Source organism: Aulonocara stuartgranti (assembly GCF_965226115.1).
Source record: "Aulonocara stuartgranti genome assembly, chromosome: 17".
Classification (NCBI taxonomy): Eukaryota; Metazoa; Chordata; class Actinopteri; order Cichliformes; family Cichlidae; genus Aulonocara; species Aulonocara stuartgranti.
The window spans coordinates 20,955,281-20,973,452 of NC_138953.1; the positions used below are offsets into that span (position 1 = coordinate 20,955,281).

Consider the following 18,172-nt stretch of genomic DNA (forward strand, 5'->3'; position numbering starts at 1 on the left):
GGGTCACATACAATGGCGTGTCCAGCGGGGTGGCCTGGGGGGGCACAGGCCACCCCCCCCCCCCAACCAGACTGGCCACCCCAGGTGCCACCCCAAAGGCAAAACAATACAATTCAATCAAATATCAAATGTCAGATTATGTTTTCACGGTGAAGCTCAGATATCCGAGTGTAAGTGAATGCAGCATCTGCTTCTGCGCTATGTGCATCACGTTAGCAAAGGTAGGAGAGCCAAGCAGGAAAGACGGCACTGCAGGAAACAATTTTTCGGTGAAAGAAAATGAGGACAGAATAAATGTCCCGGTAAGTAATATTAAGTTTGTTGAGTTTAGTAAACTTCGGTGAAATTAGAATCCCAAGGAAAAAATAACACTTAAAGAATTATTGGAGCCCTCGAATATTTCAGACAGTATGCTGCTGAGGGGAGCTAACATAAGAGTTATGCGTTATAAGATATAATCTAAGTCGTAACATTGCTGTATGGAGCTGCAGATTTGGTTTCAGGTTAACATAGCTGGACTGGCCATCGGGCATACTGGGCATATGCCCGGTGACTTGTTTTTTTATTTTATTTTATTAAGGGCATGAACAATGAGAGGTGGTGGATTGGCCAGATGCAGGTCGATGTGTAAAAATAACTCAGTTGTTTGGTGGTGGCTATGGCGGAGCTTCCACAGAGGCCAGCAGGTGGATGAGGGAAGGGGAGGCAGGAGGAGGAGAGACCCGAGGCAGCCGCCAGTCCGAGTGTCAGGTGAACTGAACTTCAGGTAAGAAGTTATGACCTGCAGTCTATCTGGGTCAGATATAAACTAAGTTTAGGTGGAGTTTATTTTTGTTGTGCTGACTTTTTACCGTCAGTTGCAATAACTCATACTGCCCGAGCTAGCATGACGGAGTTTCTGTACAGCTGTTCAGTTGCTATGATGTTACTGATAGTGAACTTTATTTTATTGATAAGGTTAGTTAGTTAGTAGAGTTGCCAACGGCTCCTTAAAAATGGAATGGTCCCTCATTCAGAGAAAATATTATGCGTTTGGTATTGAGCTGAGAAGAGACGCAGTTTGTCCCGGACTTTAGCTAGAATGGAAAAAGACAAAGCTGGATTTATTCTGTGTGTTTACGCTGCACAGCTGCCTCTTCTCTCATCTCCCCCTCCCTCTTCTGTTGCTACTTCAATCATGAAACTGATCAATGATCAGCTGATCAGCTTTTCTCTCTTGTTTGTTTATCGCCCACTTTGTGCCAGAAAGAGGAAACCAGCAGATGTCGCGCTAAACAACAGCAGCACGTTTAAGCTTGATCAGCTGTTGTTAGAATTTATTTAATATTAATTTCCAGTATCAGCTGATGTTTGCTGGAGCCACAGCTGTAAAGCTGCTGGTCATGATGTCGGTTTGGATATGTGGTGAGAGGGAAACATGAAGATGAAACCAGGAGATGTCCTTACTGAATCATCAGAGCTGTGATGGAGAAACAGGTTTACCTTTTAGGTGACATGAATGAGTTGAAGGGAAGTTATGAGCTGTTTCTGAGAGACAAATAACCCCAGGATCCTTTTTTATGTAGCTGACAGCTGGTAACTGTGCAGGTGCGGATCTAGCAAAGTTATGCCAGGGGGCCAGGTAGGGAATTAACAGGGAGAGGGGGGCACAAAGAAATACTTTTCTTTCTTATTCTCATTTAAAATATCTCGCTTTTATTAAATAATTATCTAAATCTTACAACCAAAGTTTTTATCTGATGTCAAATGTATAGAAATCATACATATACCAACAAGACAGTGTACATCACTGTCACAACAGCGTTTGTTTTCATTCAAAGTCTTTATGGCTTTAATACCTGGTGGGCCGGTCTGTAGTCAAAATGCCCGATTTTCTGTCCCAGTCCAGCCCTGCAGGTTAATACTGGCAGTGTCACCATGCCAGCTGACTGTATTTCATCGTCAGCCAGTGTTGTTCTTTATCAATATTACCAAAGTTTACCATAAGGCAGCATAGAAAGTATTTACTTGCTTTCAGGTTTTATTCAAATGTTAGTCTTTTCAGTTGTTTCCCCACTTTTTTCCTGTTTCAAAATCAAACACCAGTTTGTGAGAAGATTATCTTCTTTTTTTTAAATAGGCAGATAAAGTTTTACATTGGAACTGGCTAATTTGTCAATTTTTTGTTACAAATGTTCATATTTTAATATTCAAAAATGTTTTTGCCCAAAACATATGTGCACTACATGTCAGTAAAAATACTATGCAAATATTGCTGTCCTTGACTGCTGAGTAAACACTGACAAAGCACTGATTGTATCTCTTGTACTTTATCCGAGGTGTCCTCGGGAGACATCACCAGTTTCCTTCCCTCACTGGGGATGTAGGGTCTGTCTGCCGGTAGCCCAGCTGCACCCTGCAGCAGCGCTTAACAGCTGATCCCTAATGTAAATGAGGTTGAACAAGGCATGAGCCTTAACCACACAGCAGGAGAGACTGAGAGCGTTTGACTTTTTTTTAATTTTGACTTTATACTAAGACCCTCTATTCTTGTGAATAAAACAAACACTGCTTAAGCACTCATGATAGTATATTTTGAAGGTGGATTTCAGTCCCTGACCATGTAAGGTGATATGAATGAACGTACATTTCAAAATAAATCAAGATGCATAATCTACATATCCCAGTTACAGACAGTAACAGCAAGAAGGAGGTTTGCTCAGATAGGAGTGTGTGGCTCTTAAAAGAGCCGTTTTTTGGTGAAGCCGAACGCTTTGCATTTACTTGGCCTTGGCGGGCTTCTCGGTCTTCTTGGGCAGCAGCACAGCCTGGATGTTGGGCAGCACACCACCTTGAGCGATGGTGACTCCCCCCAGGAGTTTGTTGAGCTCCTCGTCGTTGCGCACAGCCAGCTGCAGGTGACGTGGGATGATACGAGTCTTCTTGTTGTCGCGGGCCGCGTTGCCAGCCAGCTCCAAGATCTCAGCGGTCAGGTACTCGAGCACAGCTGCCAGGTAAACGGGGGCGCCAGCTCCCACACGCTCCGCATAGTTGCCTTTGCGCAGCAGTCTGTGGACACGACCCACGGGGAACTGAAGCCCGGCACGGGATGAGCGAGTCTTGGCCTTAGCTCTGGCTTTGCCTCCAGTCTTTCCGCGTCCACTCATTTTGACAGGTTCTTCTCTTCGTAGTATCAACACTCAAAAGAAATGTGGCCTGATCGGCTCAAAGCCTCGCTTATATTTCCGCAGAGCGCGCGCAGCTTCGTCACGCACCAATCGCAGAGAGGCTTGCGGCAGCGCGCAATTACAATGCACTTTTCTCCAATGAGAAGCACACACCGAGGCGGGGCGGTGCTCCTCTGAACGGTGCTGAGCACCACGTGGAGCCCCTCACCAATCATGAGCCGGGGAGGCACCGCGTCACAGACACACACAGTTTAAGAGCAGCGAGTCTCCTCTGTTTGCTACAAAATCTGCCCTTAACACAGGAAAAGAAAAGTGAGAAACAATGGCAAGAACCAAGCAGACCGCTCGCAAGTCTACTGGCGGCAAAGCCCCCAGGAAGCAGCTCGCCACTAAGGCTGCCCGTAAGAGCGCCCCGGCCACCGGAGGCGTCAAGAAGCCTCACCGTTACAGGCCCGGTACCGTGGCTCTGCGCGAGATCCGCCGTTACCAGAAATCCACCGAGCTGCTCATCCGCAAGCTGCCCTTCCAGCGCCTGGTCCGCGAGATCGCTCAGGACTTCAAGACCGACCTGCGCTTCCAGAGCTCTGCCGTTATGGCTCTGCAAGAGGCCAGTGAGGCTTACCTGGTCGGTCTCTTCGAGGACACAAACCTGTGCGCCATCCACGCCAAGCGGGTCACCATCATGCCCAAAGACATCCAGCTGGCTCGCCGCATCCGCGGAGAGAGAGCTTAAGCTACTCGCTCACCTACAAACAACGGCTCTTTTCAGAGCCACCTCCCTCCCACCAAGAGCTCGCTCCTTTCTTACTATTACATCAATATTATAGTCACACTTTAATCTTCATGCTCTTTCTATACCAGAAACTACAGTCGGCATGAACGTGGAAATCACTGACTTCAGTTACAAAAATGCTTCATTAATTTTTAGCATGAATTGTTCTATCCTTAAATGTCTCCCTCCTTTACTTATTTACTTTTTTTTTTTTTTTTATAAATACTATGGACATGCCAGTAAGCCTAACATGTTAACATTAGTGTACAGAGGCTGTTAAATTTATGTCTAATGTTAAAATGTTGGTGACACAATTTCATCCTAATGGTACTGACATAGTCATAGGGTTAATTTTTGAGACAAAATATCATGAGGTCGTCATGCTTCTGCAAATATTCCACCTTGTAGTGCAGTTTGCACAAACTGTTTTAAAAATGCACTCACCCTACAAACATTACTGATGAGTCAAGATCTACACAAAGTGACAGAAACACTGAAGCAGCTACCCATTTTATTCTTATTGTCATGTATGTCCTATTTGTCAGGTGATAGAAGAACCAACAGAGAGTAATGGTGATACAAGATCACAGGTGAAATTGGAGGATGACTTGGTGGTTCATTACTGTTTTTGAAGCACATGTGTGACTGCATGTATTTGGAATGTCTCCCTGTTATTTATTAGGTGACAGAGGCAGCTCTGCCATGTTGTAGCTCGGACTGAGGTGAAGAGGCGAGGTCACGGGTGACTGACTGATGATTTGGTGCTATAGATTAACTAGTATTTATTATCGTGACAATTGTCAGGCTGCTTTTAGTCATCCCAGTATCCTCGGCTGAGGCTGAAAGAAGCTTCAGTGCTCTCACAAGACTAAAAACGAGATCAACAATGACTCAAATGAGATTAAACAATGCTACTGTAGGCCATGTTCACCAGGAGAGACTGGACAGTATATAAAACCAATATGCCAGCAGTTTATCTCAGTTAACGAGAGGAGCAGGCATGTGTTTGGCTCCTTCACATAGTGGACATTGAGTTGTTGTGTGGGGCACCAGTAGTCCATGTCTGTTGCTGTAACAGGAGTTCATGTTTAGAATAAAAAAATCCCAGGTCACTTATTTGATAGGGGCAATAGTGTGCATAAAATGTTGCACAATGTTGCTGAGAGATCTTTTACTTTGTGGTAATCTTAGATGAGTAGTTTTATGGACAAAAACCACCAGGTCATTCAGTGTTCCCTTAGTGCTAATGTATAAGAGATGTTGGTGTATTATAACTGAAGTAATGTTGTTAAGTCCTTAAAGTCATATTCTTTTATTGTCATCACTGTATTTGAAGCTAATTTTATTTTGTATGATACCTGATTTACTATGATGGAATATGGCTGAAGTAAACTAAAGTCTACAATTCTTAGTCATTTGTTTAATAGTAATTTGACATTATATAATTCACATATAAAACTATGAATTGTACTTTTAAATGGTTTAAAAGCATGTAGAACAGCATATGTAGGCAAGTATATTTCTCCTCTTTTTATCAAGAAGCAAAGACAAAAGCAGGGCAGTGTTCGGTGGTTGAATCATCCGTCCCCCACCAATGCCAAAACCAAATCTATGCTCTTGCCAGAATCGTCCCCCGCCACCTGCAGCTGGCCGTCCGCAACGATGAAGAGCTGAACAAGCTGCTGGGCTGAGTGACGATCGCTCAGGGTGGTGTGCTGCCCAACATGCAGGCCAAGAAGACTGAGAAAGGGACAACAACTTCACATTAGAAAGGTAGCCAGTCTTTAAGTGATGACGTGACGAATCCTGCTTCCGGGCCTAAAGTAAGTAGTCTGTGTTCAATATGGCTTTTGTGTTGTTAACATGTTTAATGTTATGTATTTTCTTCTATTTAATCTCAAAAAGCTCCTAAAAACAGTCAGTGATCACTGTTGGCCTTCCTCGGCTTTTATTACTGCCAATCATTTTAAAGCTCAATTTTTAAACCCTTATGATGTAACTACAGCCCAGCCCATGCAGCAGTATATGAATGACTAACCTCGTATTGTGGATGAATTATCTCAGTTGTTGTTTGTATATATATATATATATATATATATATACATATACATATATAAATACATACATACATACATACATATATACACACATACACATATACATATATACACATATACATACATATATATACATATACATACATGTGATCTTACGTAAATTCAGTAAGATCATAATTCACGTCGGCAGTAATGACACCCGGTTACGCCAATCGGAGGTCACTAAAATCAATATTGAATCGGTGTGCAACTTTGCCAAAACAATGTCGGACTCTGTAGTTTTCTCTGGTCCCCTCCCCAACCAGACCAGGAGTGACATGTTTAGCCGCATGTTCTCCTTAAATTGCTGGCTGTCTGAGTGGTGTCCCAGAAACGATGTGGGCTTCATAGATAATTGGCAAACCTTCTGGAGGAAACCTGGTCTTGTTAGGAGAGACGGCATCCATCCCACTTTGGATGGAGCAGCTCTCATTTCTAGAAATATGGACAAATTTATTAAACCCCCCAAAATATGACTATCCAGAGTTGGGACCAGGAAGCAGAGTTGCAGTCTTACACGCCCCTCTGCAGCTTCTCTCCTCCTGCTACCCCCCCCAAAAAAAAAAAAAAAAAACCATCTCCATAGAGACTGTGTCGGCTCCCAAACAGACAAAAAACTAACTAAAAACCAGCAACAAACAACTTAAACATAAACAATTACAAAGAAAGAACAATAAAGTATCCACATCTGAACCAAAGAGTAAAACAGTGAAATGTGGATTATTAAATATCAGGTCTCTCTCCTCCAAGTCTCTGTTAGTACATGACTTAATAATTGATCAACAAATTGATTTACTCTACCTTACAGAAACCTGGTTGCAGCAGGATGATTATGTTAGTTTAAATGAATCAACACCCCCGAGTCATTCTAACTACCAGAAATCTCGAAGCACAAGCCGAGGGGGCGGTGTGGCAGCAATTTTTCACACCAGCCTATCAATTAATGAAAGACCAAGACAGACTTTTAATTCATTTGAAAGCCTGATGCTTAGCCTCGTCCACCCCAGCTGTAAAACTCAGAAACCAGTCTTACTTGTTATCATCTATCATCCACCTGGGCCTTACACAGAGTTTCTGTCTGATTTCTCAGACTTTATATCTAATTTAGTTCTGAGCTCAGATAAAATAATTATTGTGGGTGATTTTAACATCCATGTAGATGCTAAAAATGACAGCCTCAACATGGCATTTAATCTGTTATTAGACTCAATTGGTTTCTCTCAAAATGTAAAAGAACCCACCCACCACTTTAATCACACTCTAGATCTTGTTTTAACATATGGCATAGAAACTGAACATTTAACAGTGTTTCCTGAAAACCCTCTCCTGTCTGATCATTTCCTGATAACATTTACATTTACAATAATTGATTACACAGCGGTGGAGAGTAGACTTTATCAAAGTAGATGTCTTTCTGAAAGCGCTGTAACTAAGTTTAAGAATATAATCCACCCACTGTTATCATCTTCAATGCCCTGTACCAACATAGAGCAGAGCGGCTATCTGAACGCTACCCCAACAGAGGTCGATTATCTTGTTAATAATTTCACCTCCTCACTACGTACGACTCTGGATACTGTAGCTCCTGTGAAAACTAAGGTCTCTAATCAGAAGTACCTGACTCCGTGGTATAATTCTCAAACACGTACCCTAAAGCAGATGACTCGTAATCTGGAGAGGAAATGGCGTGTCACAAATTTAGAGGATCATCATTTAGCCTGGAGAAATAGTTTGCTGCTTTATAAGAAAGCCCTCCGCAAAGCCAGAACATCTTACTATTCATCACTGATTGAAGAAAATAAGAACAACCCCAGATTTCTCTTCAGCACTGTAGCCAGGCTGACAAAAAGTCAGAGCTCTTTTGAGCCAACAATCCCTTTAACGTTAACTAGTAATGACTTCATGAACTTCTTCACAAATAAAATCTTTATCATTAGAGAAAAAATTACCAGTAATCATCCCACAGATGTAATATTATCTACAGCTACTCTTAGTACCATTGATGTTAAGTTAGACTCTTTTTCTCTAATTGATCTTTCTGAGTTAACTTCAATAATTACTTCCTCCAAACCATCAACGTGTCTTTTAGACCCCATTCCTACAAAACTGCTCAAAGAAGTCCTGCCATTAATTAATTCTTCGATCTTAAATATAATCAACCTATCTCTAATGATCGGCTATGTACCACAGGCCTTCAAGCTAGCTGTAGTTAAACCTTTACTCAAAAAGCCATCTCTAGACCCAGCAGTCTTAGCTAATTATAGGCCAATCTCCAACCTTCCTTTCATATCAAAAATCCTTGAAAGAGTAGTTGTCAAACAGCTAACAGATCATCTGCAGAGGAATGGTTTATTTGAAGAGTTTCAGTCAGGTTTCAGAGCTCATCACAGCACAGAAACAGCTTTAGTGAAGGTTACAAATGATCTTCTTATGGCCTCTGACAGTGGACTCATCTCTGTGCTTGTCCTGCTAGACCTTAGTGCAGCATTCGATACTGTCGACCATAATATCCTATTAGAGCGATTAGAACATGCTGTAGGTATTACAGGTACTGCACTGCAGTGGTTTGTATCATATCTATCTAATAGACTCCAATTTGTTCATGTAAATGGAGAGTCCTCTTCACACACTGAGGTTAATTATGGAGTTCCACAGGGTTCAGTGCTAGGACCAATTCTGTTTACATTATACATGCTTCCCTTAGGCAGTATCATTAGAAGACATAGCATACATTTTCACTGCTATGCAGATGACACCCAGCTCTATCTGTCCATGAAGCCAGATAACGCACACCAATTAGTTAAACTGCAGGAATGTCTTACAGACATAAAGACCTGGATGGCCGCTAACTTTCTGCTTCTTAATTCAGATAAAACTGAGGTTATTGTACTTGGCCCTGAAAAGCCTAGAAATATGGTATCTAACCAGATTCTTACCCTGGATGGCATTACCTTGGCCTCCAGTAACGCTGTGAGGAACCTTGGAGTCATTTTTGACCAGGACATGTCCTTCAATGCACATATTAAACAAATATGTAAGACTGCGTTCTTCCATTTGCGCAGCATCTCTAAAATTAGAAATATCCTGTCTCAGAGTGACACTGAAAAACTAGTTCATGCATTTATTACTTCCAGGCTGGACTACTGTAATTCATTATTATCAGGATGTCCAAAAAACTCACTGAAAAGCCTTCAGCTAATCCAAAATGCTGCAGCAAGAGTACTGACAGGGACTAGAAAGAGAGAGCATATTTCTCCTGTTTTGGCTTCCCTTCATTGGCTTCCTGTTAAATCCAGAATTGAATTCAAAATCCTGCTCCTCACATACAAGGTCTTAAATAATCAGGCCCCATCTTATCTTAATGACCTTGTAGTACCATATCACCCTATTAGAGCACTTCGCTCTCGCTCTGCAGGCCTACTTGTTGTTCCTAGAGTATTTAAAAGTAGAATGGGAGGGAGAGCCTTCAGTTTTCAGGCCCCTCTTCTGTGGAACCAGCTTCCAGTTTGGATTCAGGAGACAGACACTATCTCTACTTTCAAGATTAGGCTTAAAACTTTCCTTTTTGCTAAAGCATATAGTTAGGGCTGGACCAGGTGACCCTGAATCCTCCCTTAGTTATGCTGCAATAGACATAGGCTGCCGGGGGATTCCCATGATGCATTGAGTTTTTCCTTTCCAGTCACCTTTCTCGCTCACTATGTATTAACAGACCTCTCTGCATTGAATCATATCTGTTATTAACCTCTGTCTCTCTTCCACAGCATGTCTTTTATCCTGTCTTCCTTCTCTCACCCCAACCGGTCGCAGCAGATGGCCCCGCCCCTCCCTGAGCCTGGTTCTGCCGGAGGTTTCTTCCTGTTAAAAGGGAGTTTTTCCTTCCCACTGTTGCCAAAGTGCTTGCTCATAGGGGGTCATATGATTGTTGGGTTTTTCCTCTGTATCTATGAAGCGCCTTGAGGCGACTTATGTTGTGATTTGGCGCTATATAAATAAAATTGAATTGAATTGAATATACATGCATATACATATATATATACATATACATATATAAAACACCCAGCACGCCCCTGCGGGCGGTTTATCCTCCAAGCTCGGGTCCTCTACCAGAGGCCTGGGAGCTTGAGGGTCCTGCGCAGTATCTCAGCTGTTCCCAGGACTGCGCTCTTCTGGACAGAGATCTCCGATGTTATTCCCGGGATCTGCTGGAGCCACTCGCCTAGCTTGGGAGTCACCGCACCTAGTGCTCCGATTACCACGGGGACCACTGTTACCCTCACCCTCCACATCCTCTCGAGCTCTTCTCTGAGCCCTTGGTATTTCTCCAGCTTCTCGTGTTCCTTCTTCCTGATATTGCTGTCATTCGGAACCGCTACATCGATCACTACGGCCGTCTTCTTCTGTTTATCTACCACCACCACTATGTCCGGTTGGTTAGCCACCACCATTTTGTCCGTCTGTATCTGGAAGTCCCACAGGATCTTAGCTCGGTCATTCTGCACCACCCTTGGGGGCATCTCCCATTTTGACCTCGGGACTTCCAGGTTATACTCGGCACAGATGTTCCTGTACACTATGCCGGCCACTTGGTTATGGCGCTCCATGTATGCCTTGCCTGCTAGCATCTTGCACCCTGCTGTTATGTGCTGGATTGTCTCTGGGACATCTTTATACAGCCTGCACCTGGGGTCTTGCCTGGTGTGATAGACCCCAGCCTCTATGGATCTTGTGCTCAGATATATACACATACACACACGCTTTCAATTGTGTAATTTAAGTGATCTAGGTAGCTCTGTTTTTGAAGTTCAGTTAACACTAGAAATTTGTTTTGGAGTTTGTACATGTTTTGTCTCTAGGAGCCACCGCATATATTTATATACAAAAATAAATAGAACCACTTTTTTACGTTAGTAATTCCTTTTGTGCATAGTTTTATATTATTGCTAATAATAAATTAAAGCAACAAAATAACCCGAAGAGCCGGGTCTCTAACAAGAGCCAGAAATCCCATCACTAATGCTCGCACGTCAACATGGGCGGGTATCTCTCTCAGGTGCACCAGTGCAGTCCACCATCATGCAGTACAATATTTCCTACCTGACAATTCTCATCACCTAATGGCGTATAAGATATTCAGAGTGCAAAACAAAACACAAAAAGGCAGTAAAAAGTGACAAAAACAAAAAGATCGCAGAACAACGCTCTTAAAGAGAAGTGTGTGGCTCTTAAAAGAGCCGTTTGATGGATTAGGGCGACTGAGTTTAACCGCCAAAGCCGTACAGAGTGCGGCCCTGCCTCTTCAGAGCATACACCACATCCATGGCGGTCACAGTCTTCCTCTTAGCGTGCTCCGTGTAGGTAACAGCATCACGGATGACGTTCTCCAAAAACACCTTCAGCACTCCGCGGGTCTCCTCGTAGATCAGACCGGAGATACGCTTCACTCCGCCACGGCGAGCCAGACGACGGATCGCGGGTTTGGTGATACCCTGGATGTTATCACGGAGCACCTTACGGTGACGCTTGGCGCCTCCTTTCCCGAGTCCTTTGCCACCTTTGCCTCTTCCACTCATGGTTATAATTTCTTCTCTGAACGAGCAAAGTCGAATGAAGTTAAACTCCACGGAGCCGTGTTATTATGTGTGCTCGGCGGACGTAAGAGAAAACAGACGGTGTGACGGCGACTCGAAGCTCAGCGGCTCCGCCCACTCTTCTATTTTCTAAATGTGGAAATGTGGTCTTTTGTTAAATGACAAATTAAGTCTAACCGAAGGGAGACTCACACCAAATCACACACAATGTCTGAGTGGAGTTCACATTTTTATTTCAAACTAAACCCAAGTGTCCGTATTTGTAACAAAAACCACACACCCTCTTAACGTTTCACCCAGAGTCTAGCATAAGTGTTGAACTACATTAAAACGATTAACACATGTATAGATCACACACACACACACACACACGGAGGATGTCACTGTAGTTTGAAATGTGAAACTGAAACGAATCGCGTTTATTTATTGTATTTGTAATCCTGTCCAGGATTTTACGATCAGAATTGTGATTTGAAGCCAAACATTTGCCTCACCAGGATGAGCTCAATAAGCTCTTGTTCACATGTCATTATTTCTGAGAAACCCACAAGTGTATTTATTCAGTGCTTTTCGCAGACAAGGGACCACAAAACATGACCCCCCCCCCCCCCAAAAAAAAAAAACAAAAAAACAAAAAAACAAAACAAAACAAAACCACACAAACTACAAAACCAAACCAACCAAATAGTAATAATGCTAAATGATATAGTGATGGCGTTAGGACTGTTCTGGTCAGGTGGTCCATCATTAAGTCCTTGAAATTTCTCTCTTCTTTTTTTTTTTTTTTATTCAAAGCATACAAGAGTAACACAAGCTGTAATTTATGTTTCACCATCATGACAGCTACAAATTAAATAAAGTCAGGACATGTACGCTTTAGAAGAGATGTGTGGCTCTGAAAAGAGCCGTTGTTCGGGATTAAGTAAAGATGCAGTTTACTTGGAGCTCGTGTACTTGGTGACGGCCTTTGTGCCCTCAGACACTGCGTGCTTGGCCAGCTCACCGGGGAGAAGCAGGCGAACTGCGGTCTGGATCTCCCTGGAGGTGATGGTGGAGCGCTTGTTGTAGTGGGCCAGGCGGGAGGCTTCAGCGGCGATACGCTCGAAGATGTCATTGACGAACGAATTCATGATGCTCATGGCCTTAGACGAGATGCCGGTGTCGGGGTGGACCTGCTTCAGCACCTTGTACACGTAGATGGCGTAGCTCTCCTTCCTGGTCTTTCTCTTCTTCTTGCCGCCCTTGCCGGCGGTCTTAGTCACGGCTTTCTTGGAGCCCTTTTTGGGCGCTGACTTGGCGGGTTCAGGCATTTTCTTACTTCACTTCCTCACAGCGGAGAATGTGCTCGTCAGCTGAGAGTGGCTCTTTTATTTCCGCTGTATGCAAATAAGGCTGTGCTGTTCCTCGCCTGTCATTGGCCGAGCTGTTGCTCAGGTTTACACAAAGGCACACAGTCAACAGTGAAAAAAAGCACTTGAAATCTTCCACGAATCTCATTATTTACATATGAATTAGAGAACATCACCTTAGTTTTTACTATTTTATGGCATTTTACGGATGCAATGTTTCCCCTCATAACGTCAGAGTTACAGGATATATTGTCCTGAAATTCTCAGGGCTTAAAACCCTTCAGGGTTCATTTTTACAAGTATCCTGTTTTATTGAGCTTTGTAAGAGGAAGTGAGTGTGTCGGTGATATTCAGTTAACAAACAGTCAGGTGAATAATCAACACTGAGACACTTGTGTAGGTTAACGTGCTGCACGGGTGAAAAGCTCAGAGCAAATCACACCGAACTGCAGTATTCGTTTATTTTTATAGGTTACATCGTCAATATGCAAATATAATCACATTTCCTGTTACGCAGGTCCTGATGCTGTCTGTGTGTGTAAGCTGTGTGTGTGTGTCACAAAGTATGTGTGTTGCAAGTCAATTTCTAAGAATAATATAATCAGAATCAGAATCAGAATCAGAATACTTTATTGATCCCTGGGGGAAATTATTTATAATGCAAGTCAACTTCTGCGGATATGCATTTCTGTGCTGGTCTCTTGCGGTAAATCCCAGTGTCACAGGGTCAGCTTCCTGTTTCTACAGAAAACTGTGTCTGGTGAAATATGTGTAACATAACTTTTGAACCATAAGCAAATAAAACAATAAAAACTCCCTAACAGAGTGTGTTAAAGGGCCTCTTATAATCCTAACTCTGATAAAACTCAGGGTGCTTTGTGATGAGATGCTGCTTTAGCTTTGCTGGCTTCATTTATTTTATTACTTCTTGAAGACACAAACACACTTTGGTCTGCCATTGTCATTCTCGATAAAGCCAAATACAAATTAATTATTGTGATACTTTAGCTAGTTTGGCTTTTGCATTACTCGATGAAGTAGATGGACTTAAATATTTGTCCATTGCGCTAATTAACTCAACCCCGGATGATGCACATGTATCTAGGTGCCACCATAGGTTTTTTGCTTATACCCAATCTGTGGATTGGGAACACCAGTTTGAGAGCCTCTGCTACAATGAGAGGAAGATAACGCCAGACATTCATTACACGTTAAAAAAAACACAACGTCGCCTAGCCTTACAAAACAACCACTTTAGTGGACCAAAATTCAACATGCAAAAATGACTTATATAAGATGTCTCTCTGACATCACTTTGTGCAGTGAGTAAATTATACTCTCTACCTAATAATCAGAAACACATCTAACTTAAGATAACCTTTATTAGTCCCACACATGGGAAATCTGCAGGAATATTCCCTCATATCCACCCCTATGTTTTCTTTTCTTTAATAAAGGAACAGCTATGAAGAAGTAACTATACAGTCAAATTCAGCTTTAAACTTCGTTGCCAGTAAATTTAAAAACCAACAACTCCAGCTGCAGCTGCCCCTTCCGGGAACCTGGATCTACCAGAGGTTTCTGACTTTTAAAAATTAGTTTTTCCTTTCCACTTTTGTCAAGGGCTTGAATCAAATCAAAGGAGAGCACACCTGTATACCCTATGCTGTACTCAGCATAAGGTATACATTTCAGATATCAGTCTGTCTTTTCCAGCAGGATTTTATGGATCAGACCCAGAATAGGAATTGTAGAAATTCAGTCCAGCTGCAGAGTGGACACTGTGCTAACTTGGAATGCTACTCCTAGTAATGCATCATAAGTCAGCTCCTATTAATAACTAAACCTATCACATGATTGCTGGTATGTATTCAGCAAACAATAATCTTCAGCAGGCTCTTGAATTGCTGCAATTAGAAGATTGCTTAGTGTGTCTTGACGACACGAAGGGTAAGAGAGAAAGTCGTCCTCTGAGATCAAAGCAGTGAACACTAGCCCTCTCACCTCAGCGATCAGAGACAGCTGTGATTCTACCGAGAGGGTAGTCAACCAACCAAGTGTGAAGTTACACATGAAGAGTAGAAGTTTATCTTCGAGTGAACAAATTTGCCAGTGACCTTCATGGTTGAACTACTGACATTCACTTGTTGTTCCCCTTGTACCTTATAAAAGTCATTAAGATTACATTACTTATTTAGTCATTTTGAGTACTTCTCTCAGTTTTTATAGGATTTCCATAATCAAAGATCCAATCAAAGATAAAATCTTCCTCAGAGGCAAAATCTTCCAGATACCGTATTTTCACGCACGGTACTAAAATGCGCAGTCTCAGTTATGTGTGCCATTACTGTATTTAACACACACATAAGGCGCACCTGCTTATAGGGTGTGGGTTTTATATATAATCTACGCCCACACTTCCCCCTTTAATGTTCTCATGGTGTCCTCTACTACGTCCGCCTTACAACAACAACAGACACAAGCATACAAGTCTGCGTATTTAAAAATGGAGCGGGAGCAAAACTGAATTTGGTATTCACATTTATTTTACCGGTAATCGTCATCAATCAAACCCATCGAAGTCCTCATCCTCTGTTTCTGAATTGAACAGCTGCGCTAAATCTCCATCAAACATGCCAGGTTCACTTTCTTCACTGTCAGAGTCACAATTACTTAATTATTATAGTATTAGTCATTATACTGTAAACTACAGGCAATAAAAAGTGAACCACAGGGGCCTTTTATATTCAGCAACAGCTGTGCTTTGTCACAGTCTGCAGAGCATCCTGTGTGGAGTGTTTAAACATGATGCAGAGGCGAACTCCAGTAGAAAATGAGTTCTGCCCCCACATTCAGATGTTGTAGTCAGAATCTGACATAAACAACAGGAAAAGATCCATCCTGCCTTTTATCAGTGGTTCACGCTGCTGCTGATAATTGTGTGCAGGATATGTATTCTTGGCACACTGGGCTCCTTAGCACCAACTGAGCATCGTTTTAAATGGAATACTGCTTATTTCTCAGCAGCTTTTCAGCTTCCACATCTTCCTAGATCTCTTCACTCTAAAAAGGAGAAACGGCACTTTAGGGTCAACTCTAAAATGCTGTATGAACTACTGTACAAGAAGGGTTACAAAATGGTAAGGCACAACTTTAGAAATAAAATGAGAAGACTGAAATTATGTGAAAATGACTGCAAGACTTCAGAAGAGGAACGTACAACTGTAAGTATCTCTCTCACAGGTAAGTGGGAACACAAGCTCAAGGCTTGGCTTGTACTTGGGTCGCACTAACTTAGTAGGACAACAATCCAGCAAGTACTCAAGAGCTGCCGCTCCCTTACGGAGAGGCCACAACGAGGGCATCAGGAAAAGGTGCGTGATTAATCCAGGCGTGTGAAGGCAGAAGATGGGAAACCTCACACTTTGAATCACCTTGTTGTTGAATTGTGCTATATAAATAAACTTGCCTTGCCTTGCCTTCACACAGTCCTGCTTCTGCACCAAAACCAGAACAGATAGACACACATGACAGAGAGGAGAGAGAAAGAGAATGGTGAGTTGACCGGCGAGGACAAGGTTTCTTAAAATCGGTGGACGGACAGAAAAGTAATCAATATATAACTCTTTCGGCAAATCGCAGATACTTATTTAAAAAATTTGATGATGTGAGAGAAACTACTCAGGTCTCAAAAGTTAAACAAATATGAAAATAGTCAACAGGATTATTTTAAGTTTAAATTAGAGTAACATCTGAAAACAACAGGATTATTTATAAGTGAGACTGTTAATTTTGTTTTTCTGGTGCAACTCATCATATTTGTTCAATCCAGTATAAAGCATGAGACTTTATGTATTTGTCCCAAATTAAAACTAAATAATCCCACTTTGCAGTAATACCACTTCCAGCTCATCGTGGAATATTATAATAATAATATATTTGTAATTATTATTTTATTAGATTAACACAAGACGACTAAACAGTTTCATGAATTCTTCCTGTCCTGCAAATAACGTTTCTCCTTTAAACCCCACAAAGCCTTCATTGTTGTTCCTCTGAGCTGCGTCACAGTAACTTAATCTCGTACCTCCCACATGTCTACTTCCAAGGAAAGTTGCCCCTCCTTCCCTCAATTTCTCTTTCCTGGCATTTCTCTGCTGCTCTTTAGCTTCCTACATATCTTTGTCCTGAAAAGGAAAAACAGCACTTTAGGCTCAACTGCAGTTTTTAAATGTGCTGACTAGGGCTGGGCCATATCATACAGTTCATGGTAATACCGGTATAATGTCGGGCAACGATAAAAAAATGAAATATCACGATAGAATATGAGTAAAACGCGCATGCGTACCTTTGTTTTCATACGCACATGGCGGAAAAAGCATGGTGGAGAATGAGAAGGGCGAAAGCGGATCGTTAAATGAAACGGATGAACCAGAATTGGTTTGTAAAAATCCTGCAACTTCAGTGGTGTGGAACTGGTTTAGCTTTTGTCCGTCAGATACACAACAAAGCACTATTTTTGGTAGCACATGCTAGCGGCCCGTCGTTATTACCTTGTTTTTTGGAAAATACGGCGCACTTAAAATCAATCCTTTGATTTTTCTGAAAATCGACAGTGCCCCTTATAATCCCATGTGCCTTATGTATGAATTCTGGTTGTGTTTACTGACCTCGAAACGATTTTATGTACACGGCGCTCGAAAATTTGTCAAATGTTTTAGTACAACTTTGCTAAGACGAATCCGCACCGCTTGATGGATTGTCAGAGCATTACGGACATTGTAGGCAGGAGCCTCGCGGAGTGATACGTACTGTGCATCAACATAATATTACGGTATTGTGTGTGTATAACCTCTTTCTAAGTTTTGTGGATATTATACATGGTTATGCTGAGGATATGTCAGCCAATTTCCACTGGAAATTCCTTTTGGTTAAACTGTCAGCAAGGATTTTGCATTTGCACTGTTAACTTTTTATATAATTTTAATGCACATAAAAAAAGCTGCTTGTTTAAGTGAAAATACGTTGATTTTTTTTTTGCACAAATAAAGTTGTGGAGTTGTAAAGTATTTTGTCTAGTGTCACTTATATCGTCAGTTATATCGTTATCACAAATTTTCAAATGTATATCGTGATAAATATTTTTGGTCATTTCGCCCTGCTCTAGTGCTGACTGCTGAACAGGAAAGGGTCGCAA

At 42.0% G+C, this 18,172-nt stretch overlaps 4 protein-coding genes and 1 long non-coding RNA gene across 5 annotated transcripts; 2 read left to right on the forward strand and 3 right to left on the reverse strand.

Annotated features, from left to right (window-relative positions):
- The first annotated feature begins 226 nt into the window (after positions 1–226).
- Positions 227–5,938, forward strand: LOC309693030. The gene is made up of 3 exons (XR_014272558.1): positions 227–302; positions 581–766; positions 5,564–5,938. It is a non-coding gene; the product is annotated as an uncharacterized lncRNA (long non-coding RNA).
- Positions 2,537–3,171, reverse strand: LOC309692788 (histone H2A-like). Its single transcript, XM_082511591.1, has one exon. It carries the CDS (start codon positions 3,144–3,146, stop codon positions 2,760–2,762), a length of 387 nt encoding a protein of 128 aa, XP_082367717.1. The 5' UTR covers positions 3,147–3,171; the 3' UTR covers positions 2,537–2,759.
- LOC309692957 (histone H3.2) lies at positions 3,466–3,911 on the forward strand. The gene has a single exon (XM_082511878.1). It carries the CDS (start codon positions 3,490–3,492, stop codon positions 3,898–3,900), a length of 411 nt encoding a protein of 136 aa, XP_082368004.1. The 5' UTR covers positions 3,466–3,489; the 3' UTR covers positions 3,901–3,911.
- A 218-nt stretch (positions 5,939–6,156) lies between the features above and the next one.
- LOC309692268 (histone H4) lies at positions 6,157–11,650 on the reverse strand. Its single transcript, XM_082510601.1, has one exon. It carries the CDS (start codon positions 11,606–11,608, stop codon positions 11,297–11,299), a length of 312 nt encoding a protein of 103 aa, XP_082366727.1. The 5' UTR covers positions 11,609–11,650; the 3' UTR covers positions 6,157–11,296.
- Positions 11,651–11,824: 174 nt separating this feature from the next.
- On the reverse strand, positions 11,825–13,523 carry LOC309692267 (histone H2B 1/2). Its single transcript, XM_082510600.1, has one exon. The coding sequence runs from the start codon at positions 12,934–12,936 to the stop codon at positions 12,562–12,564; it is 375 nt and encodes a 124-aa protein (XP_082366726.1). The 5' UTR covers positions 12,937–13,523; the 3' UTR covers positions 11,825–12,561.
- Between the last annotated feature and the right edge of the window lie 4,649 nt (positions 13,524–18,172).